The following is a 21,302-nucleotide window of genomic DNA, read 5'->3' on the forward strand; positions in this document are numbered from 1 at the left end:
AAGTTTTCCGAATGCGTGGTCAACATCCTCGTTGTATTCTTTTTAAAAGTTGTACAAGACGACCGTAGGTAATAATGCTATACAAGAATCCTATATATATTATAATCTGAAAACAAGACTGATAATAATTATTATTCTATATGATTATATCTGGTATACCTGGTATTAGATCAAAATGCGTTTTCCCTTCAACGACCAACAAAATAGATCGGTGACGTTGATATTAACTTTTACATTATTAAAAGACGCATATATAATGATTATAAGGTGCAATGGTATGTGTTAATAGTAACATTTCTGTCATTTTACCTGTCATTAATATATTAGTAATGTCTATTACTTACAATTTGAAATAAACTGTATTTTTATTCGTAGGTTTTGTATCAGTTATGTGTAATAATATTTTGTCGATCAGGATTTAACATGATGTAATGTGTACCTTTGTTACCGTTAATCTGATCCTGACCTCCCTGATGACCTGAATAAAAAGCGGCCTGCCGGCCGATTTATACTTCTCAAGAATAGATAATGGTTTGCGCAAACAGGAACAACTGGGTAGAGACGATACTAAACATTAAGATTGATGCACAACCCATTGCGTTGAGCACAATACTTAAATGGAAACTGATAACATTTAATTGCGACAGGTTTGGGATCACACCACTATTGTTTACACAGCACTTACAACTTACACTTGACCAATCAGCACACTTTGTGCAGAAGCCATGTATCGTTTACTCCCTAGGCTCTGCAATCAGCTTGAATGACATGGGCTTATATATTGGTCCGTGCATCCCTTTGTTGGAAGGGGGGGGGGGCGCCCTCTGGCAGCTTGAAGGTGAAGCGCTGCAGCAGAGATGTGAAAAAGAGGAAGAGCTCCATCCTGGCCAGCTGCTCACCAGGGCAGATACGACGGCCTGTGAATTATATAAATTTATTTTATAGTTTTATTAAGAAAATCAGCCTCGCAGCCTGTACGAAACAAGCTGAATAAAAACTGATTTTTACACTTACTGTATGGCAAATACAATACAAATATCTAAAAAAATTAACAATTACAATACATGATGAAGAAACAAGCAAACAAAGTTATACGAAATGGCTTTAAATGAACACTATGTACAGTAAGGACAGGGATGTACTACAGTATTCCAAATTAGACTTTTTACATGGGTGTACGGCCTGGTACAAGAACATTTTTTTCAGAACTATATATATATATATGTATATATATATATATATATATATATATATATATATATATATACGTTATAAATGTATCGAAACAGTTAAGATAATCATATTGTGATTCGTTGTGACATCATCCATATCTCTAATGCTCATTATATTTTGATTACTTTTTGTATCCTTGTTTTATTTATCACATTGATTTTTTCCTGTTCGTTTTGTACATGACAACTTTTTGTCAAATTGAATTATATTACGATTATTAAATAATTATGACAAACTAGCGCCTATAATGATATATGCTTCTCTTTTTGTAAAATGAAAATAAAGACAATTTCAATCACATTAAGTTTCCTAAGTGAACTGAATTTAAACAATAGTTCGTAGACCTCATACCTCAATGGAATATTCAGAGCGTTTGTGGTGGTGGTGGCGGAGGGAAGGGGGGGGGGGTGATGGTGGAGTTTTGTGGGGGACACGGGTAAAAGTTTATGAAAGGAGGAAGGAAGAGCAATGTAGGTTGTTAGTTTTGCAGTGTTAGTTTTTAAGTGGATTTTTTTCATCAGGGAGATTGTTTTGTACGCTCTACGCCTACCATTTTATCTTGATTATGGTATGCTCAAGACACCTGCTATAGTTCCACTACTTTAAAATCCAGGTCCAAAGATACAATGCAAAATGTGCTTTTTCACCAACAAGATAAACAAACAGGCAACCCAAAATCAATATTAACTATTACCAAGCACACACCTACCCATCTTTCAAAAACCATCACAATTCCTCTAGCAGTAGCCTGATTGAATTTCGCTTATAGCAGCCCGGCCAACATTGTCCGGCCCCCTAGACGCTTGATGGAGAATAGCCCTAAGTCAGGGGAACTGGGTTCTCCATATATGGATAATGTATGTAATTGTCATCAGCCCCCCACAGCCCTGCTTTTGGTTGCTATGAACTTGGTTGTGTTGCCATGTTTTGATTGACAGCATCATACCTCTTATCTGTCATTGATCTCTCTTTTTAACCTCCTTGATTTCAGTCTGTGCCACTTGTGCTGATGGTGGGAACAGTCAACTCTGTAATACTATGCACAGTTATATTAAAATGATATTGTCTTTCTGATTGTCAACTACACCGAGGAAGGAATGTAAACATTGCTCTACTATACATATAATAGCATTCATTTAGATAAATGTGCCAGTGGCAGAACTTTTGATTTGACAATGGGGCAATACAAGAGGGACATATTACGGTTCTGAGAAGTGTGGTATTAGAAAGTTTTACAGGCTTGGCAATCTACAGTGTTAAAACAACATGACACATTTGTGTGAAACAACTGTTTTTTTCGGCAGTTGTCTGCTAATGGAAATGTACTTTATGCCAAACTTTCTTTGCTGGCCACATGCAATCTCACCACCAGGAAAAATAATAGTTCCAGGAAGCTGGCAAAGAAAAAAATATGGTGACAATTAGTGAGCGCTCTGTCATCCATAACATTTACTTTTAATGTGCTTTACTAGTGTAACAACTGTTATTGTATATACATCATGTATTGAAACACTCTGGAATTATGAACATTCTTAAATCAGATATGCAAATCTATCTATGGTTCTATCAATCTTCCTTTATATATCTAATCAATATATTGATCACCTGTAAATTATCTACGTAACTGAAAGCAGGGAACAGTTTTAGAATGACAAGCAGTAATAATGTTCAACTTTAATTAACTTTAACCCTCAAACACCCGATTTGGACCCCAGGCGTAAATTTGAACATGTTTTATCTGACGAAAAAATCCTTCCGTGACTTTGTCAACCAATATCGTTTATACCTTCTACTTAGTTTTTATGAAGATTGGTACAATATTGTGGAAGCTATAAAGAAAGTCCGTGATCAGTCCGCCTGGGGTCCAAACGGACCCCAGCCAAAAAGTGCAGGTTTTGAAACAAACTTTTGAGTCTAACGCCCTAACTACTTATTCTATCACTACCAAACTTTTAGAGAATAGTAAACATGTACAACTAAATCCTCCAAAAAATTTCTGTGTCATCACCATATAATATGGTGATATTATGACGTCATTTAGCTTATAAGGGATGCCATCTTGGATTTTGACTAATGACGTCATAAAATTTTGATTCATGAAAATAACATTAAACTTCATAGAATTTTATTGCTTCTAAGAAAACAAGCATGGTTTACAAAAAACCTTGTTTGAATCGAAATTGAAATTTTTTTGCAAAAATATGCCTGTCAGATATCCGTTGCCATGACAACCCTAAATAATGATAAATTTACTTTATGGACAAAAATATTTTGCTAACAATATTTTGTGATATATTACCAAGTGTCGTAGCTTTAGCACTAACCGTTCATGAGTTATGCGACATAAAGCTTGCTGAGGGCCTCAAAATCCCCTCTCTGGTCAGAATGGGTTTAGTGCAAGACATGGTCCTTCTGATCTTTTGCATAAATTAAGATAATGAGGAGAAATTAGCAACACCTTAACATGTCAATATATTCCTCTTACATTGACGAAGCAATGTATGCACAATGATCACCGATAGGGATTGGAACTGAAATTTTAGGAAGTAAACATTTTGGGGTCCGTTTGGACCCCACTCGGTCATTTTAGTCGCAAAAAAGGTCGGGTGCTTGAGGGTTAACATGTAAATGGAAGTCCAACACTTTACCATTGAAGAATAAAACAGCCCTCCATCTGCTTGGAGTTTCTAGGTCACATGCAGGCCATAGGGACACATATCGCCAGAGAAGAAACGAAGAATTCAAAAAGGTAGCCAAAAATGTAACAATTCAGTTCCCAGAATGATTGTTCGGCAGGTAAAACCAGCACGTCAGATCGCGTCAGATCGCTACTGTCGCTGATCTTGGAGGCTGTGTGAGGTGGTTTATGCCTGTCGCCAGATTCGGTAACAAACGTTACCACTATGAGTACTATGGTTGCCAAATTTGCATGGGTTGTTATGCTCGTCGAGTTTTATAATTGACGTAATATGACGTAATTATGACGTCATTAATTGATTTTAGGCTAAAGCGGGGTATTTCGATAATACTCTTTAAGTACTCTCATCATGTACTGTGATTGTTGTATTTTTAAAAATGTATGTATTCATGTTGATTGTAATGTTGATTCATGTTGAGTGAACCTTGGAAGATTAGCCCGTAAGGGCTAAAATGTTTCTTAATAAACAAAAAAAAAACCTAATTATTTCACACAAAAAGTTACTTATAAAGGTCTTTAAACAATATTTAAGTGTTGTAAGACTTTTGTTGTCAAAAGCTGGCACAACGACGTCAAAATGACGTCATAAAATTACGTCATCTGTAGTTTAGCTGTCCGCCATCTTGGGTTATCAACCTTAAATGTCTTAGAATAAAAAAAAAAAAACAACGTATACCTCTAAACCCCCATGAAAATGGATTAAAAAAGTTCACATGAATGTTTTCTTAATTAAAGGAAATACCAAGTAGTAATGAAATCCGAGTGAAATTAAGATTGTTATACTTTTCATTATGATATGTTCGGCCATCTTGGACTTTGACCTATTACGTCATCTCATTAGCATAATTTATGAATATTTAATTAGGAATGTTAAACTAAGATGTGTTAAATATTACCGATGTATGGAAATAAGTCACGTTTAGCAAGAAAATCTGAAAATTCCATTGTTAAAGCCAAAATTAGTGATTTTTGTAATCTTTGCCTTTTAGAAACCCGTTGCCATGGCAACACGAAAAATTGTAAACTTCTAGGAAAAGTCACCAAGTTTGGTTGTTCTAGCACAAGCCATTTGGGAGGTATACGACATGAAAATTGGCGCAGACACTTTTAGCCCCGACCCCGAAATTGAGTAGGGTTAAAAAACGCTTGCAGATAGATGTGCAGTTAGGTGTGGCGGACAGTTCAGTGTAATATAACCAGCTGCTCCCGCACCGCGTCCTTTTGAAGCTGGTGTGTTACGCCGAAGGGCGGTTATACAGGCTATATAGATACAGATACAGAAGCCGGTGTGTTACGCCGAAGGGCGGTTATGCCGGCTATATAGATAAAGATACAGAAGCTGGTGTGTTACGCCAAAGGGCGATTATACCGGCTATATAGATACAGATACAGATATTTGGCATGTGGGTAGGTGGGGTGATTTGTACGGTGAAGGTAGATTTTTAGCACTTGGTGATTGACCTTAGTACTGCAGTAAGAAAAAATAACTTGGCGCTGATTTTTTGGTGTTAAATACATGTTGACATGAAGTTTATATAATAATAAGTTTGGGACCCCGAGCCGTTTCCTGTGTCCCTGCGGGGACAGAAATTTAAGGAAGATCTCGACGCATTGCGATTAGTTTTGATATGGGGGTAGACTTTGTGAGACTTTGCGTTTTGGCGTGCATTAGTAGTTTGCTTAATTACCGATCTGTAGTTTCCTGACTAATTCGCAATAGTGACTGGAGGGGCACTGGAAGTCCCGTAGGCCAAAGGGCTGGCCTTGCAAAGGCTACCATCCCAGGACCAGAATTAATGCAGATAACAAGCATCGAGATCGCGGTTTTAAGTTTATTCTATGTCTAAATTTTTAGAATATGCTTAATGGTTATTTTAGAATAAGTTTTATTGCCGTTTATTGTACCATGTGCAATCGTCGTGCAATAATGACATGTTCTTCGCTCCAGCTTCGTACTGCAATTTTGACAAATCCAACACCTTCTAATGTGTCCTGAAAAGAGAGAGAAAAGAGGGAGGGAGAGAGAAGAGACAAGAGAGAGAGAGAGACAGAGAGAGAGGGAGAGAGAGAGAGTTTTTAAAGAGGTAGAAACATACCGATGGAGAACGGAATGATTTCAATCTTCTTCACATATTTGCCCTCGTCATCAATGAAGCGAGTGGGGTCAAACTTGTCCGGCTCCGGCCACAGCTTTGGGTCATGGTGCACGGACCAGATGTTCACTGTCACCACAGTGTCCTTATTAAGAAAAAGAATATTGAAATCAAGAAATAGAAAGCACCCATTGCTATAGCCGTATACATAAAAGAGATGTCTTAAAAACCTTAACAGTACACATTAAGTAGTAAAACAAAATATCACCGGCCAAAAGAAACAACCATTGTCATTACTAGTGGTTATACATTTGCGGGTCTGGTAAGGTGTTTTCTAAATGCAATGGGTTTTTTTTTGCACTTCTACATAGTATTCTTTACAAAATTTACACAATGCTCGCTGACATCCAACCTACCTTTGGGATGTTGTATCCCCTGAAAACTGTATCGTTGCTGGTTCCATGAGGAATGGTGATTGGCGTAACAGGTGATATCCTTGTCACTTCCGCCAGGGTTGCCTCCGTGTACGGCATCTATATTAGGAACGTATCCGATGATGTTGAAGGCGTTAGCATGTTTTGGGTATCAAAGGCAAACAGTCTAGTACATTCCTCATCATCACCATTATTGCTAAAGAGTATTGCTTTTCAATGACCTCTAATATGTAAAAAGAAAAGATTAATATTATGGTCGTATGTGAATCAAGTAAAATATCACTCTATAGCACTTTACATTTTGTAGAAATATTTACACATAGAAAATAAAATAAACATACACATTGCCAATTCTTCATTCCGTCCATATACCTTAAGAATAATTTTTATTTTTACAGTACATACAACCATCATTGTGATGATTTGTTCTGTTGCCACACATTTGCCAACTTATAACTGTTGAATGGTAAGGTTAACCCATCTTACTCAATCATCACGTATCAATTTATTAATTTATTACTAGAAAGGCCGACATTTGAGAGTATATACATCACCCATGTAAAAATCTTTTCGATTTACAAATGACAATTTAACCAAAAAATGGCTTTCAAAATCGTCCCTGTGCAAGAATGAACTCTTCCAGTGCACCACAAGTAAATTTGCACAATAGAGCGAAATACAATTTGAAGTGGTTCATGCCAAAAATCATACATGGGTCATTTTAATAAATATGTAGTGCACCACTGTACCAAAGTGTAGATCCCTTGGTTGTAAAACCAGTGTACAGGAGCCAAAAGTGCCCCTTTTTAAAAAAAAAATATGGCCCAGAAACGAAAAAAAAGCATTTTGTTGTATTGTATGCCAAAAGTGTCTTTGAATCCATGTGCGCATATGTGGCGGTCACTCCTCTACCACATTTCTGGTCATTTGGTTGTAAAACCAGGGTACAGGAGCCAAAAATCGCAGAATTCAGAAATTTGTTGTACGACATACCAAAAGGGGCTTTACTGAATCCGTATGGGCATATCATCAAGGCACCTCTGTGCCAAATGTCAGGCCATTCGGTTGTAATACCAGAGCACAGGGGTCAAACATATAAATGACAAAAACCCCAATAAAATAGTTTTAGGGGAAGATAGGGAAAAAAAGCCAATTAAGTCATTCGGTTCAGGAATGACTGAGATAGCGCACTTTGAACATTTGAAAGGAGGAAAAAAGAAGAAAAAAAAAACATTACGAATGCAATATATTTCACCAACCCTATGGTATGTCTGAAATATAATAAGTACTTTACTCTGATTAGCGTTGTTAGTATTTTTCCTCTAATCTAGTAGATACGAAAATGCTTGCGAAGAATAAATTGCACATATAACTAGGCAAAACTCACCCCAATGGCCGCGTGCTGAACTGACGCGAAGCTGTTTTCTTTCGGGGAATACCGAATACCGCGAATACGTACAGATCATGTAATCTATAGAAAGACAGCTTCTTTGTAGATTGAAATGACTTACCTGACTACGATGTACCATTTCCGGTTTCTGGTTGGGTCCCAGCACGCTGTCTATCTCCTGCTGTACTTTCTCCTGGATGTCCGGATGGAGGATCATGTAGAGCAAGGCCCAATGTAAGGTGTTAGTTGTTGTGTCAGTTCCTGCCAGAAACATCTGATAAACGATCTTGAAAAGAAAAAAAAAATGAATAACACATCAGTGGTAATCTTGGAAGAAAATGGTAAATGCAAGACAAACTTCTTTATATATGTGTGAAAAACAGGACTTGAAGAGCATGCGTTAATCTATTACTGTAAGGGGCTTTAATAATGATAGGGTGATAATTGCAATCGATAAATAACTGTCGCAAAATCAACTTCTGTTTTAACTTCAGTAAGACCAATACCATTATCATATTCTATACATCTTATGTGAAAGTGGCAACCAAACGATACATTTTTTTCTTTCTTTTGCGTCTCTTTAATTTACTTACGCTTTGTACGGCGTTGTTATAGCTGTTTTTAACGTAATGCAATATAGATAAGGGTAGCTATTGATTTCCGTGCGGATATCAGTCATATTCAAGTAAACATTGTGTTATAAACATCAGTTTTCTTACCACGGTGTGTTCCTGCTCTGTAAAGATGGAGTTCCCATGTCCCTGTCGTTTTTTCGACTCCAGGATAAATGCATCAATAAAATCTCGGATGTTATCGGAGTCAAGCGTTTCCTCGTGCTCTTTGATCTTTTCTTTAATGTGTTCTTCTAGTTTTTTCATGTTCTTCCTTAGTTGCTGATACGGCTTTCTAACGCCCGGCAGAACCTTCACTGGACTAAAAAACTGCGCCAACACTACTGCAAAATCTCGAGTGAGAATCCCTCTCATTGATTGCAGAAGGCTTTTGAAGGCCATGTCATCGTACTCATAGCGACGACCGAATAAAACTGAACAGATGACGTTTGAAACTGCATTCTGCATCATCTGAGAGATACAAAACGGGCGGCCGTCTATTTTAGAGATCTCATCACAAAGTGCTCGTGACTCTTCAAGAATCTTCCCCTCGAGGCTTTTCTTCCCAAGCCCGAAGTCGCGAAGATTCATCACAGCGAACTTACGGTGTTCCTTCAATTTTGGACCGTAGACCTCTTGCGCAATTCCTAGCGGACAAAATATAAGAAACAAATCTAAATGAGACTATAATAGTACGTAAATCTGAAACGTGTGGAATTGCAGGGCGTATTAAGAAACATTCGTATGGAAACATATATATTGCATTGTATGCCTGAATGGTTTAAAATACATATTATAAGTTTTCTATTCCTAAAACGCTAGGTAGAAGCTATAGCAAAGGGAGAACAATAGCAAAAGTAATAGAATTATCATTGACTACATTGTAGATTTAGTCAAAAATTTCTGGGGGAAAAATGAATTGGACGACAGAGCTGAATACTGCTTAGATGAGTATTACGTACATGGCATTGGAAATCATGCTGACGCATTTTCTTACCAAGTGTCTTTCCATCTGGAGTAAATGATGCTTGAGCAGTCGGGCGGCTGGAGAAGTCCTCCGCGTTCTTCACCAGCGCCTCGTGGATGGTGGCGTAACCGTTGAGAACTACCGTCCGCGTGGGTCCAAAATAGGCTGTAAAAACGTCACCGTACTTCTTTGCCCAGTCGGTATAAACCAGTGCAGGAGGATCCTGTGGTGTAACAGCATATTTTAAAACTTTGCTTCAAGCGAGAAAAATACCAACGTTTCTTTCGCATCAATCAATGACGTCACCATTTTGATAGTAATGGGGGGAACCATCAAAAGGTTTTTTTCTAGAAAATTTCAAGGTATGATACGAAAATATAACATAATGTGCAGATAACACAATGATATGCTTTCTACGACTTGTGTTGCCAAAAAAACATCAGTGACGTCATAATAATTTTTAGAAATCCCTTTTTTGCAACAATCGCGAAAAATTTGAACGTTTTTCTAAATGACAAAATACCACGTAGTTACAAATTCTAGGGGGTGATAAGCTAGTTATTCTTTACCTGGTCAACTGATCCACTACTGGATTTTGACAAATGACGTCATCAGATAAGCATTATTTATCCAAAATTAATAATGAAATAAATTCTAGATTACGCAATATTTTATTCATGAACAAAAGAGCAGTAATATAACAAACTAGAGTTCGGGGACCTCATACATCCTTGAAATATTTATTGCCTTTTGTGGATGTTATGTATGTTGATGGTCGGTTGTATTTGAGAGTAATGGATATTACTGTTATGGGAGACAACTGTTTTTTTTTTTTATTTCAAGACAAAAACAATGTCAATCTAATTAGTAAATATATACATTTGGCACTTGAAAGTGTAATGTGAGTTTAATAGATCGACGCCAAATTGTAGCTTGGTGTTCTTGAAATATCCTTCAACCAATACCTACATGTAGGATACGGGGACAAGTTGATGCCGGATATGTAATAATGCATGTAATTACCAACACAACAGATATCCTACGCAGACAAAAATAAAACTAATTAACATACTTAAAAAGCTCGGGGTTCCTCGAACAGCTGTCATACAAATCACCCCACCATCTACTTGGAGATAAGCTCATTAACAAACGCTTAAAGCACGATGCCTGTTCCAATATATCGCAGATATAGGGGTGATTTCTGATATCATTCATACATTGATTATAACGACAGATACGGCACCGAAAGTCTCATCAATTCGAGCTTTTATCACACCCCACCAACATAACAAGTATAAAACCAATCCATCCAGTCGTTCTTGAGTAATCTTGTACACAGACCCAAAAAGCTGTCATACAAATCACCTCACTATCTGCTTGGAGCTAAGGCCATTAACAAACGATTAAAGCACGATGCCTGTTCCAATATATCGCAGATATAGGGGTGATTTCTGATATTATTACATTGATTATAACGACAGATACGGCGCCCGAAATCTCATCAATTCGAGCTTTTATCACACCCCACCAACACAACACGTATGAAATCAATCCATCCAGCCGTTCTTGAGTAATTTTGTACACAGACCCAGCTGTCATACAAATCACCTCACTATCTGCTTGGAGCTAAGGCCATTAACAAACGATTAAAGCACGATGCCTGTTCCAATATATCGCAGATATAGGGGTGATTTCTGATATTGTTACATTGATTATAACGACAGATACGGCGCCCGAAAGTCTCATCAATTCGAGCTTTTATCACACCCCACCAACACAACACGTATGAAATCAATCCATCCAGTCGTTCTTGAGTAATTTTGTACACAGACCCAGCTGTCATACAAATCACCTCACTATCTGCTTGGAGCTAAGGCCATTAACAAACGATTAAAGCACGATGCATGTTCGAATATATCGCAGATATAGGGGAGATTTCTGATATTGTTACATTCATTATAACGACAGATACGGCGCCCGAAATCTCATCAATTCGAGCTTTTATCACACCCCACCAACACAACAAGTATGAAACCAATCCATCCAGCCGTTCTTGAGTAGTCTTGTTCACAGACAGATACACATAGCAGGAAATATAACCTCCATGACATTTCATGGAGGTAATGATATAAACGTTGAAAGTAAACTGTTAGGCCCGATTGCCATGGCATCAAGAAAAAAGGAACTTTGAGAACTTGCTACTAACCTAATTTTAGGAAAACCTACCAAATGTGGTGGCTCTAGCGCAAGCCGTCCTGGCGTTATACCATAGGCGGTAGGCCAAGGAATTGTTGTCGGATCCCCATGCTTTTATACTGCCTAGATGATGTTACGAGTGTGGCTCTAAAGGGAGTACATGTACTCGGGATCACCCGAGCGGGTGCCGAACGTCGGCGAGTTCCGAACGAAGGCACCCGAAGGTCGCCGAAGGCGACCAGCGAGCGGAGCGAGCGATAGGTAGGAAAGGCCTTTCAAACATCGTCATTTTCTGCGAATTTTCGTCATGTAGAGGGCTATATTTAAAAGAGTTATCATCGGTGGAACATTCACATTTAATCTAAAGTACATGGCGGGCATAATACCCTTTCAAAAGAAAAAATATACGGCATTTTGTATTGTCGAAATTTTCCCGATTTCCGGGGCTCTGCGTTACCAGCACAGTCACAGCACCCAAAATAAACAACGCATCATACAAAACGCGTATCGGCGGTTTCTTTACCAAAATGTTTGCTATACACTAGCCACAATGCAGTTGTATATTCATCAAAACACTGTTCTCGTAGAACGATACATACGCATGGTATTTTGCCATTCCCTTGCATAACTCCCTTGATGTGTTGCACGAGAATTCCGTTTTCCGTATACAGTCAGACTTACTTCAGGATCGGCCTCGCAAACCCTTACAAAATTCAATGAAAATTGTTCTGTTCCCCCCGATCAAACTGTACTTCCAGTGCAGCGTGGATTTTGTTAGCATGTAGAAACTCTCATAGTTGTCACATAGTTTCAAAATACCCGACTATACGCTGAAACAGCCCCGCTGTACTATAAGTCTGGTTGAAAACATGGCAACTGGTAACACACATCTGGGACGTCCGTTTCCTACCCAGTGATTTTTCCAGTAAGGAGGGTTAGCTTTGCTCTAAGGATGACCGTAAGGGCTGACGGGGGCCTTTTATGAGCGCAGCGGGGTGCCATTATCTGGTGGATCGGTGCCTTTGAATTGGCTCGAGTGCCAGTTTTGTTGATTTTGGCACCACTGTACTGTATTTCCTCTTTGTTGCAAAACAACAACAACAACAATTCCGAGGCCTATTGCCCATGGTTATACTTAGCAGAAAATACTATTTGGAGGGGATGTTACTTGAGTACGCTTACAGTGCATTATACATGTATTACCAAAATCCATTATGTAGCCATTGCCAAAAGTTCCACAGACTCTTGTTGATAACAAGATAACTTTTCTCAAAATTGGGCGGTCGACCTGAGCTCGAGTGTACACCGATGCACCATTCAAATGATTAACATTTCAAGTACAATATACCACGAGCAGAGCAGGATTCTCATTGGCATATTCACTGCATTTTGCAACTTGCCAATTTTTTTGCCAATTTTCTTTTGATTTCAGTCTTATAACTGAGCTATTCAGTTACCATATACCGTTATGCTTGCAACATTAAATGAGGCGGTAGGAGTTGCATGTTTAAACAGTTCCACGCGAAGCATTGTGTAACTGTAATGCGACCCTGCTGACCTCTTACCTAACATGCAAGACTGAGGTTTCATAAGCGGACTATGACCTGCAACATAGTTATCTTCAGATTTGATTATGTGCATGGCAACTTCCGGGCACTACAAGCACTAATGCGAATGTGCGAAAAAAGGGAAAAACAAATAGTTTTTTCTTATAACGTCTCCAGTTTAGTAATGTTATACAAAAAACGAAACCTATCTAACGACACAATGACAATTTTTTGTTCTTGCATATTATTTGTGCGATCAGCACTCGAGCGTACTCGTATCGAAAAAAATGCGTTGGCATTTTCTTAACAATCGATTTAATATCAATGCCATCGTTATATGTAAATTTAAAAAGGTGTTGATTCTCCGTTCTAAATGTTCATTCCTAGATCTAACAGCTTGTGGTGTTTTTAGTATATGTCGAAAGGCTCTTGAGTTATCATATTAACATGCTTGCAATACTGTAAAGGCAGAAACTTTCGCTGTGGTTTAATATTCTCGGTTTTCGCGGTGGCCGCTTCACTGCGAACTTAAAAACACCGCGAGCATTGTTCCATGGCAGTAAGAGACTACAGTTCATGGTGCTACCGCAAACTTAAAACCACCGCGAAAATGTTCTTATTCCCGCTACCGCGTAATTAAATCTCCGCGAACGTATATACATTTACAGTATTTTGAGGGCAGTGACGATGGTATGTTTAAATAGTTTCATGTGAAATATTGTATAACTGTCTTTCTAACTGCGCTAAAGTGTTATCAACAAGAAAATTTGACTTCTCAGCTAGTGGAGTTTAACTTATATGGCATCATTCGTAAAGTTTGAATAAAAAATCACTGATATGATAAATTATCTACTCCCACCGTGCCGTGCGAAAATTACAACTTGTGGTCTTATGTACATAGTACATCCAACCTGTAGATTTTTAGTATATACGGAACGGCTCTTGAGCGATAGATCAAGAGTTATCTATCATGTCAACACACTATATTTTTAGGGACGTGGGAATAGAATGGTTGAATAGTCTCATGTGAAATATTGTGTTACTGTTTTTTCTAACCCTGCTCAAGGACGATATAAGGCCCTTGCTACACTTAAGTCTTATCAACAATAAAATGTGACATCTCACATATTAATCTTTAACCTACAGGTAAACATCTTAAGTCTAAAGATAAGACTACTGATTTGATTAAATGGCCAATTCACCTCAGGCCGTGCGAAAAAATGATGCGGGTGTGCGGAAATTAATGTGGAAAATAACGACTGGCTAAAATAGCAGAACGTATTATACAAAAAAATGATGTTTCTTAAATTTTCCATCTATTCACATATTCTGTGGATTATTTTTAGCGTTGAAAGATAACTTTGAACAACTGGCAGTTTACAGTTTCTCTTGTTTTACAAAATAATTCCCATTTTTGTTTGCCGCACTCAAAATATTTAAATTCTTATCTTATTGTAATGTGCATTCACTGATCTTGTGTCATTGTGTATATTCAACCTGTGAACTTGATCAGCACACGCCTTACGAGTGGTAAGTCTGTAAGCGATAAATTTCACATATTAACGTTCTAGCCAAATTTATCAGGGCCTCGGGGATCCCAAGAATTGTGTAACTGTAATTGGAGCCTGCTAGCTCTTACCTAGCATATCAGAAGTCTCAATGAGTTGACTATGAACTGCAAATAAGTAAACAAAAAAATGTTTACTTCATAATTTGACAAATTTGGTATTTCTATAGAGACAGGTTGGAAAACGGTTTACATAAGGACCTTTCTAATTTGGACACTTGCGATTGTTTCATATTCATGATCTAACCGACGGTTATTTAAGCGTCCCCCCTGATATTACCCGTGCAAAGTAAAAGTATTACCATAAGAGCATAGTGTTTTAGTCTTTTTTCTCTCTATCCCTAACTTTTTTCGCTCTCTGCTCTATGTATAGGCATTTCTATCTATGTATGTATGTGTGTGTGTGTGTGTGTGTGTGTGTGTGTGTGTGTGTGTGTGTGTGTTTGCGAGTGTGTGTGTTATGTTTGTTTGTGTCAATGAATATTGAAGATAAAACAATAAAGGATATGATGTAAAAGTATTATGCAAAAGTAGAACATAAGCCATGACTACGGAATAAGGAAATATGCAGCGACTACCTCGTTAAGAAGGATATGAAATATTACAAACTACACTTATGTAAGAATTTACTGATTTGTAACTTATTTAGAGTTGGAAGTAGTTCGTTTTGCAAGAATACTGGGCTTGATCTTGCAGGCCGATCTTAAGTGGTCTGCTCATGTCAACTCTATAGTCAGTAAGGCCAACCGTAGGCTATACTTAGTTCGTGTCCTAAAGAAACATGGACTTGGTGACTATGACTTAATTTTGGTTTTCTGTGGGTTTGTAAGACCATTGTCATAGTATGCTTGCCCAGTGTGGCATCCAGGCCTCACTGCTTTCCAGTCAAACTGTATTGAAGCTGTACAAAAGAGGGCGTGCAGAATAATTCCAGTTAGACACTATGTTGCTTCGACAGAGCCCTAGACCAGCTGTTACTTACTTCCCCTGTACCTGAGACGCCGCAGTCTCTGTTTGAAGTTTGCACTGTCTGTGTCGAAGTCCCCACTGTTCTCTGACTGCCATGAACACTTCCCCGTTTCGGGGGGTAACCAGAGAGCTTCATACAAAGGACAACTACACTCAGTTTAGGTGCCGATCATCTAGATTCAAGAATAGCACGCTTCCTTTCATCGTATTCTTGTTAAATGAATCTTAATGAAGTTTTTAAGTATTGTATTGTTTAATGTATTATACAACAATTCAGCCTTGTATGGCTGCAATGATATGTACATGTATATGCGCACTTGTTTTGGCGCCAATAAAACCATCCATTCATTCATTTATTCATTAGGTTTAGGTTTATTTGTATGTTCACTTTTTTGCTTGTAATTTACTGCTTTACTGGCTGATTCGACTGCAATGTCCTAGTAGTGGGTGACAAGCGCTTACCTTGAGTAGGCTTATGGCGTTCCCGACAATCGGCAGTCCTCTCGGTCCTGGTGGCAGATTTCTCGGCCGCCCACACAGTACAAGTGCAGCGATGACACACAAAACGGCTAGTAGTATCACCTGTAGGCTACCGAATACTGGAAACATGTAGACCCAAAACGACATGGCTGTACTAACGTCTAACATATATCGTCAGGTAAAATCCAAACTAATGATACGAACGTACGAACGTACACTAGGGCTGCAAATGGGAGAATGACAACCTATTGTCTCACGCTTTAGCTGTGTTTACTTTGCTGCCCTGGCTTGTTCTAACATAGGGCAATTTAGGTAACCAAATTTCCCTGGGTAACACCGTAAGGTAGATAAATGCCATGGTAAAGTTAATTCTTGAAGATGTTTTCAATATGGCATTTTATATCACGAAAATCAAACCTGTGAAACAAAATTGTTCTTACTTTTGGTCACCAAAAATGAATTTAAAGTCAAACCAACCCCAGTTTACATGTAATGACACTTTCCAGATAACCATATCCTGTCAATGATCAGCGCATTATTGACAGAAACAGCATGTTTAAATTAGGTTGAGCACTTAGTGAGTGGACTTTAACCTGCGAATACCCCCTTTTTAGATTAGGTGAGACTGGTTTACTCAAATTGATGGCATCTTCTGGGCGCTATGAAAAGACGCGATAAGGCGTGCTTAAAGTATAATTTATAACTTACAGTTTGGTATACTAAACAATGAATTCTTCTCTATTGTAATATTTTGACAGGGTTGCATACACGTTATCTTATATAATTCTGACCTGTGAGACAATATGCTCGATTTCTGAAAGAATGATGATGTTGCCCAAATGTTTACCAAACATGTTTTTCATAGTCTATATAGATTTTGTAACGACAGTAAAGTCAGCGTCCGTTTGTCAAGAATGCCCAGACTTGTATGGTACGGTAAGGCATGTTAGAAATTTACTTCCCGCGCGTGCGTAGTTCCCTCATCACCGAGCTGCATTGGTACTGAACCATTTCCTCCATGGCTAGACTTTTCAGTCTCAGGGCTCAAACGGTCATCATGTGTGCATGGGGGTATCAGTACTTTCTGACAGATCGTCGTGACAAACCGAGAAAAGTATAAGACTTTAATCTTACAAGAATTATTATGTTGTATGGTGATCGTGAAAATCTAAATATTTTTCGAAGGAGATTGTTAAGATATGGCCCTCATAAAAATGCATTGTAAACCACTGAAATCACTTCCGGGTACGGATGGAGCTTGACCATGGTGTACATCGGCCTCATTTGCATCTCAGAGCCCCATTTGGAAGAATCAGCATGGACTACATTTTGGCATGTGTACATGTTTTTTACCAAAAGTTAACGGCACATACGATTATTTTATACAGTTTATCATTTTTCCAATACATACACTTACGGGTCATCGACTTGTTTTCAGGTAATCCTGGAATATTGTACAACAAAAAGATAACCAAATAACTGTTGTTACGTAATGATACGATTTTTAAGACATTATATCCGTACACAAAAATGAAGCGCTTACCAACAAGCTTTCGATCAGTTCTCTGATCCTTCTCAAGTTGTAATGACCCAAGACCTAAGTCGCACTTCCGGAACGGAAGTGTGACGTCAGTTAAGGGTCAAAGGTGCTTGACAATCGGTATCGGCCCCCGTCTCGGTTGAGGGAAGGTTGATGAGCTCTGATGTAAATGGCCTCTTTCTGTTGTTACGCTTGTTGTTACGCTTGTTATCCGTTTCCGGTCCAAGCAGGCCTGATTTGTCGGCTACGGGTTCGAGGCCATGCGTAGCTGTGAGTCTCCACACCATCCATTCGAGATATTCCGGACGCGTCTCACAACTACGTACCCCAAGAATCGTCTCTGACAACAGCTGCCAAATACACAAGTATGCCATGAACAGGGATCCGCTCTTTTTCAAGGAGACTGTCTCCCTCGTCTATAGTTGCCACCTCCCGGGACATGTTTGATGCTTTCTTGGATATTGTATGGACAAGCTAGATTGCTGCGCTCGACACAGGGTCCATTTGTTAATCATCTAATTGTTGTTACTTATTTATGTTTTGATATCATTTGTTTCCCATTTCAACTGTTTCATTCGAATTGTGTTCAGTAGTCGTTAGGAGAAGGGCTCCTATAAGCCTTTTCCGGCTTCCCCCTCGCCTCCGCACGGTTTTTATTTATCATTTATCTTTCCTTTTTTCCTTTCCTTTTTTTATTTCCTTTTTCATGTGCAAATAAAAAAAATCAAAATTCAATATAGCCCATCAAGTCACAGATCAACGAAGAAGCAAACTTTGCCCTCATCAGGATTCAGCGGCAGCTGGCGTACAAGTCTCCGTCCAACTTCATTTTCACACATCCTTGTTCCTAGAGTAATGAATATGGAAATGCAGGAGAGCTGGGTCGAGAATTAAGGGTACTCTGACTAGCAGGATTCGGGAAGTTTCTGATACCTTTGGGGATTACTTGCCAACCACAAGAAACAAGTCATAGAGGGCACACTAATTAATAAGAGGAGTAGAAGACGATACGACAGACAGGGAGCAATGTGTCCATATTAACAGTACAAACTCTTCTTTAACCCTATCCAGACTGGGCTTTTTGGGCCTTCCCTAGCCTGAGGGGGGTGGGGGTGGGGGGGGGGGGGGGGGCTCACCCCCCTTCGTATTTTCAAAACGGCTTACTGTACGATCACCAAATTTGCAGGGAGAGTTGTGCTCATCGAGTTTTATAATTCCTGCAATTTTTATATCATTATGACGTAATATGACGTAATTATGACGTCATTAATTGATATTGTTTGTTAAAATGGGGGATTCCCATAATACCTAAATATCTCACTTAAAAAGTTACCAAGAAAGCTTTCTTATTAATATTTAAGTGTTATAAGACTTATGTTGTCAAAAGCTGACGCAACGACGTCAAAATGACGTCGTAGAATGACGTCATCTGTAGTTTAGCTATCTGCCATCTTGGATTATGAACCTTAAATTTTTCATGATACATTTTTTTCAACATATAACGCTAAAACCCCATGGAAATGGATTAAAATAGTTCACAAGAATGTTTTCTGTAAGAAAATACCACGTAGTGATGAAATCTGAGTGAAAATAGGCTTGTTATACACTAAATCATGATATTGTCGGCCATCTTGGATTTTGACCAATTACGTCATCTCATTAGCATAATTCATGAATATTTAATTATAAAAGTTTAACTAAGATGTGTTAGATATTAAAGATATATGAAAAGAAGTTTACTTTAGCAAGAAAATCTTAAAATCCCATTGTTTAAACCAAAATTGTTGATTTTTGTAAAATTTGTCTTTCAGAAACCCGTTGCCATGGCAACACGAAAAATCATAAACTTAAATAATTTTTTATAAATTGTTGCCAACAATATTTTAGGAAAACTCACCAACTTTGGTTGTTCTAGCACAAGCCGTTTGGGAGGTATAGGAGGTCAAAGTCGGCGCGGGCACTTTTAGCCAACCCCCCCCCCCCCACCAGTCTGGATAGGGTTAATGGAATTACCTTGCGGTGTTCCCCAGGGGAGCTGTTTAGGGCCCCATCTGTTTACGATCAACACGAACAATTTGCCCCTTTTCCTTTTCAGCAGCCGCGTTCATAACCGCTCACAAGAGGTGGCACACAGGAGAAAAGCCACACCAGTGCACGGAGTGTGCAGCACGTTTCGAGACACGCGGACTCACACAGGTAGTACACATGGGTACTGCAAGAGACATTTTGCCAGGCTGTGGACTCTAACAATAGGTTCAATAGTTTATTCAGCTAACAACGGACATGAGGTCTCACACAGTGAAGAAGCCTTACCGGTGTACACAGGAGGACTCACGCCACACGGGGAGGAGCCGTACGGGGGTAAAAAAATGCAGAAAAGCGTTTGCACAGCTGGCTGTCTTGAGAGATCACACCAGGACTCATACAGCGGAGTAGCCTTACACATGTGAAAAGTGCACGACAGCTTTCAAGACCCGCGCCTCTCTGTCCGTTCTTAGAAGGGTCCACACATAAAAGAGTGTGGGGGGCATGCGGCATGTCACCAAACTGAACTCTTGAAGCACATGGGGACCCACATCTAGGGGTTTAAATATTTGTAAGCTTGTATAGTTTAGTTTTTGTTCTGTTGTACTAGTTCCATTGTTTATTGGTGTCGCCATATATTTATGTTCCGTGGTATTACTTTCGTTCAAAGACCGTTCACTAAATTGTCGTTCAAACCCACTGTACACCATTTGAAACTCGAAGACGAGAGATAAACTGCATAGTTCTGTAACTAAGAATGTTTAGCCGTATAGAAGAGAAATATCGAAGAAATGTCTAGAATAAAGTACATCCTTTATTTACAATTTTTCATTTACCATGCTGTTCTTGGACCAATCATTTAGTCTATGTACGATCAAGTCAGAGTAAGGAAGAAACAGTTTCACATGGAAGAGGTTCTTAAAATATGAAACACATCTCATGCAACCGCAGGAAACCCAAAGGCTAAAGGGAAGATTTATTTGAATCATATGTAAACTGTATACTCCAAATTTATTCTTGTTACCCTTACCAAAAATCAAAGTCAAAACTCTGAAATAGAGTTAGGCTGATTTAAGCAAAATTACCCTTGAAAAAGAGAAGTAAGACATGAATTGACAGACGAGATTTCGTGTGTGGGGGGGGGGGGAATCAACGGAGAGAACGGAAAGCTGTTTATGAATTTTGACATCTGCGGTCAGTGAAGACAAACAAAATTCAACGGTGTCTAGAAGGAGATGATTTTGTTTGGAATACGGCGATCAGCCACGGAAGATGTCACTAACAAACAGCTTCGTGAACTGATTCTGTGCTACACGAAGATGCCAACCGGGCGCGGCCAGCCAGGTTGGGGGAAGCCGGTTATGATACCGTCCAGGTGGCAAGACGGGGTGTTGTCCTGGTCGTCAATCGACAGTAGTTACGGTATTATCATAAAGCCAGATTTATCGGTGTACACATCAGGTAATCTTCTCTGCTCCTCAATTTGCTGTAGTAGTTGCCATGGACACTTTTTATATGTCAGGCTCCATAGATTTATAGAAACGTACGTACT

General features: G+C 38.8%; 1 protein-coding gene across 1 annotated transcript; it reads right to left on the reverse strand.

Moving 5' to 3' along the window:
• Positions 1-365: 365 nt before the first annotated feature.
• On the reverse strand, positions 366-16,332 carry LOC118422903 (cytochrome P450 2U1-like). Its single transcript, XM_035830751.1, has 7 exons — positions 16,168-16,332; positions 9,457-9,649; positions 8,568-9,106; positions 7,970-8,134; positions 6,441-6,557; positions 6,028-6,169; positions 366-917 (listed from the first exon to the last, which is right to left on the reverse strand). Exons 1-7 carry the CDS (start codon positions 16,330-16,332, stop codon positions 775-777), a joined length of 1,464 nt encoding a protein of 487 aa, XP_035686644.1. The 3' UTR covers positions 366-774.
• Positions 16,333-21,302: the final 4,970 nt, after the last annotated feature.

Source organism: Branchiostoma floridae, chromosome 9, assembly GCF_000003815.2.
Source record: "Branchiostoma floridae strain S238N-H82 chromosome 9, Bfl_VNyyK, whole genome shotgun sequence".
Classification (NCBI taxonomy): Eukaryota; Metazoa; Chordata; class Leptocardii; order Amphioxiformes; family Branchiostomatidae; genus Branchiostoma; species Branchiostoma floridae.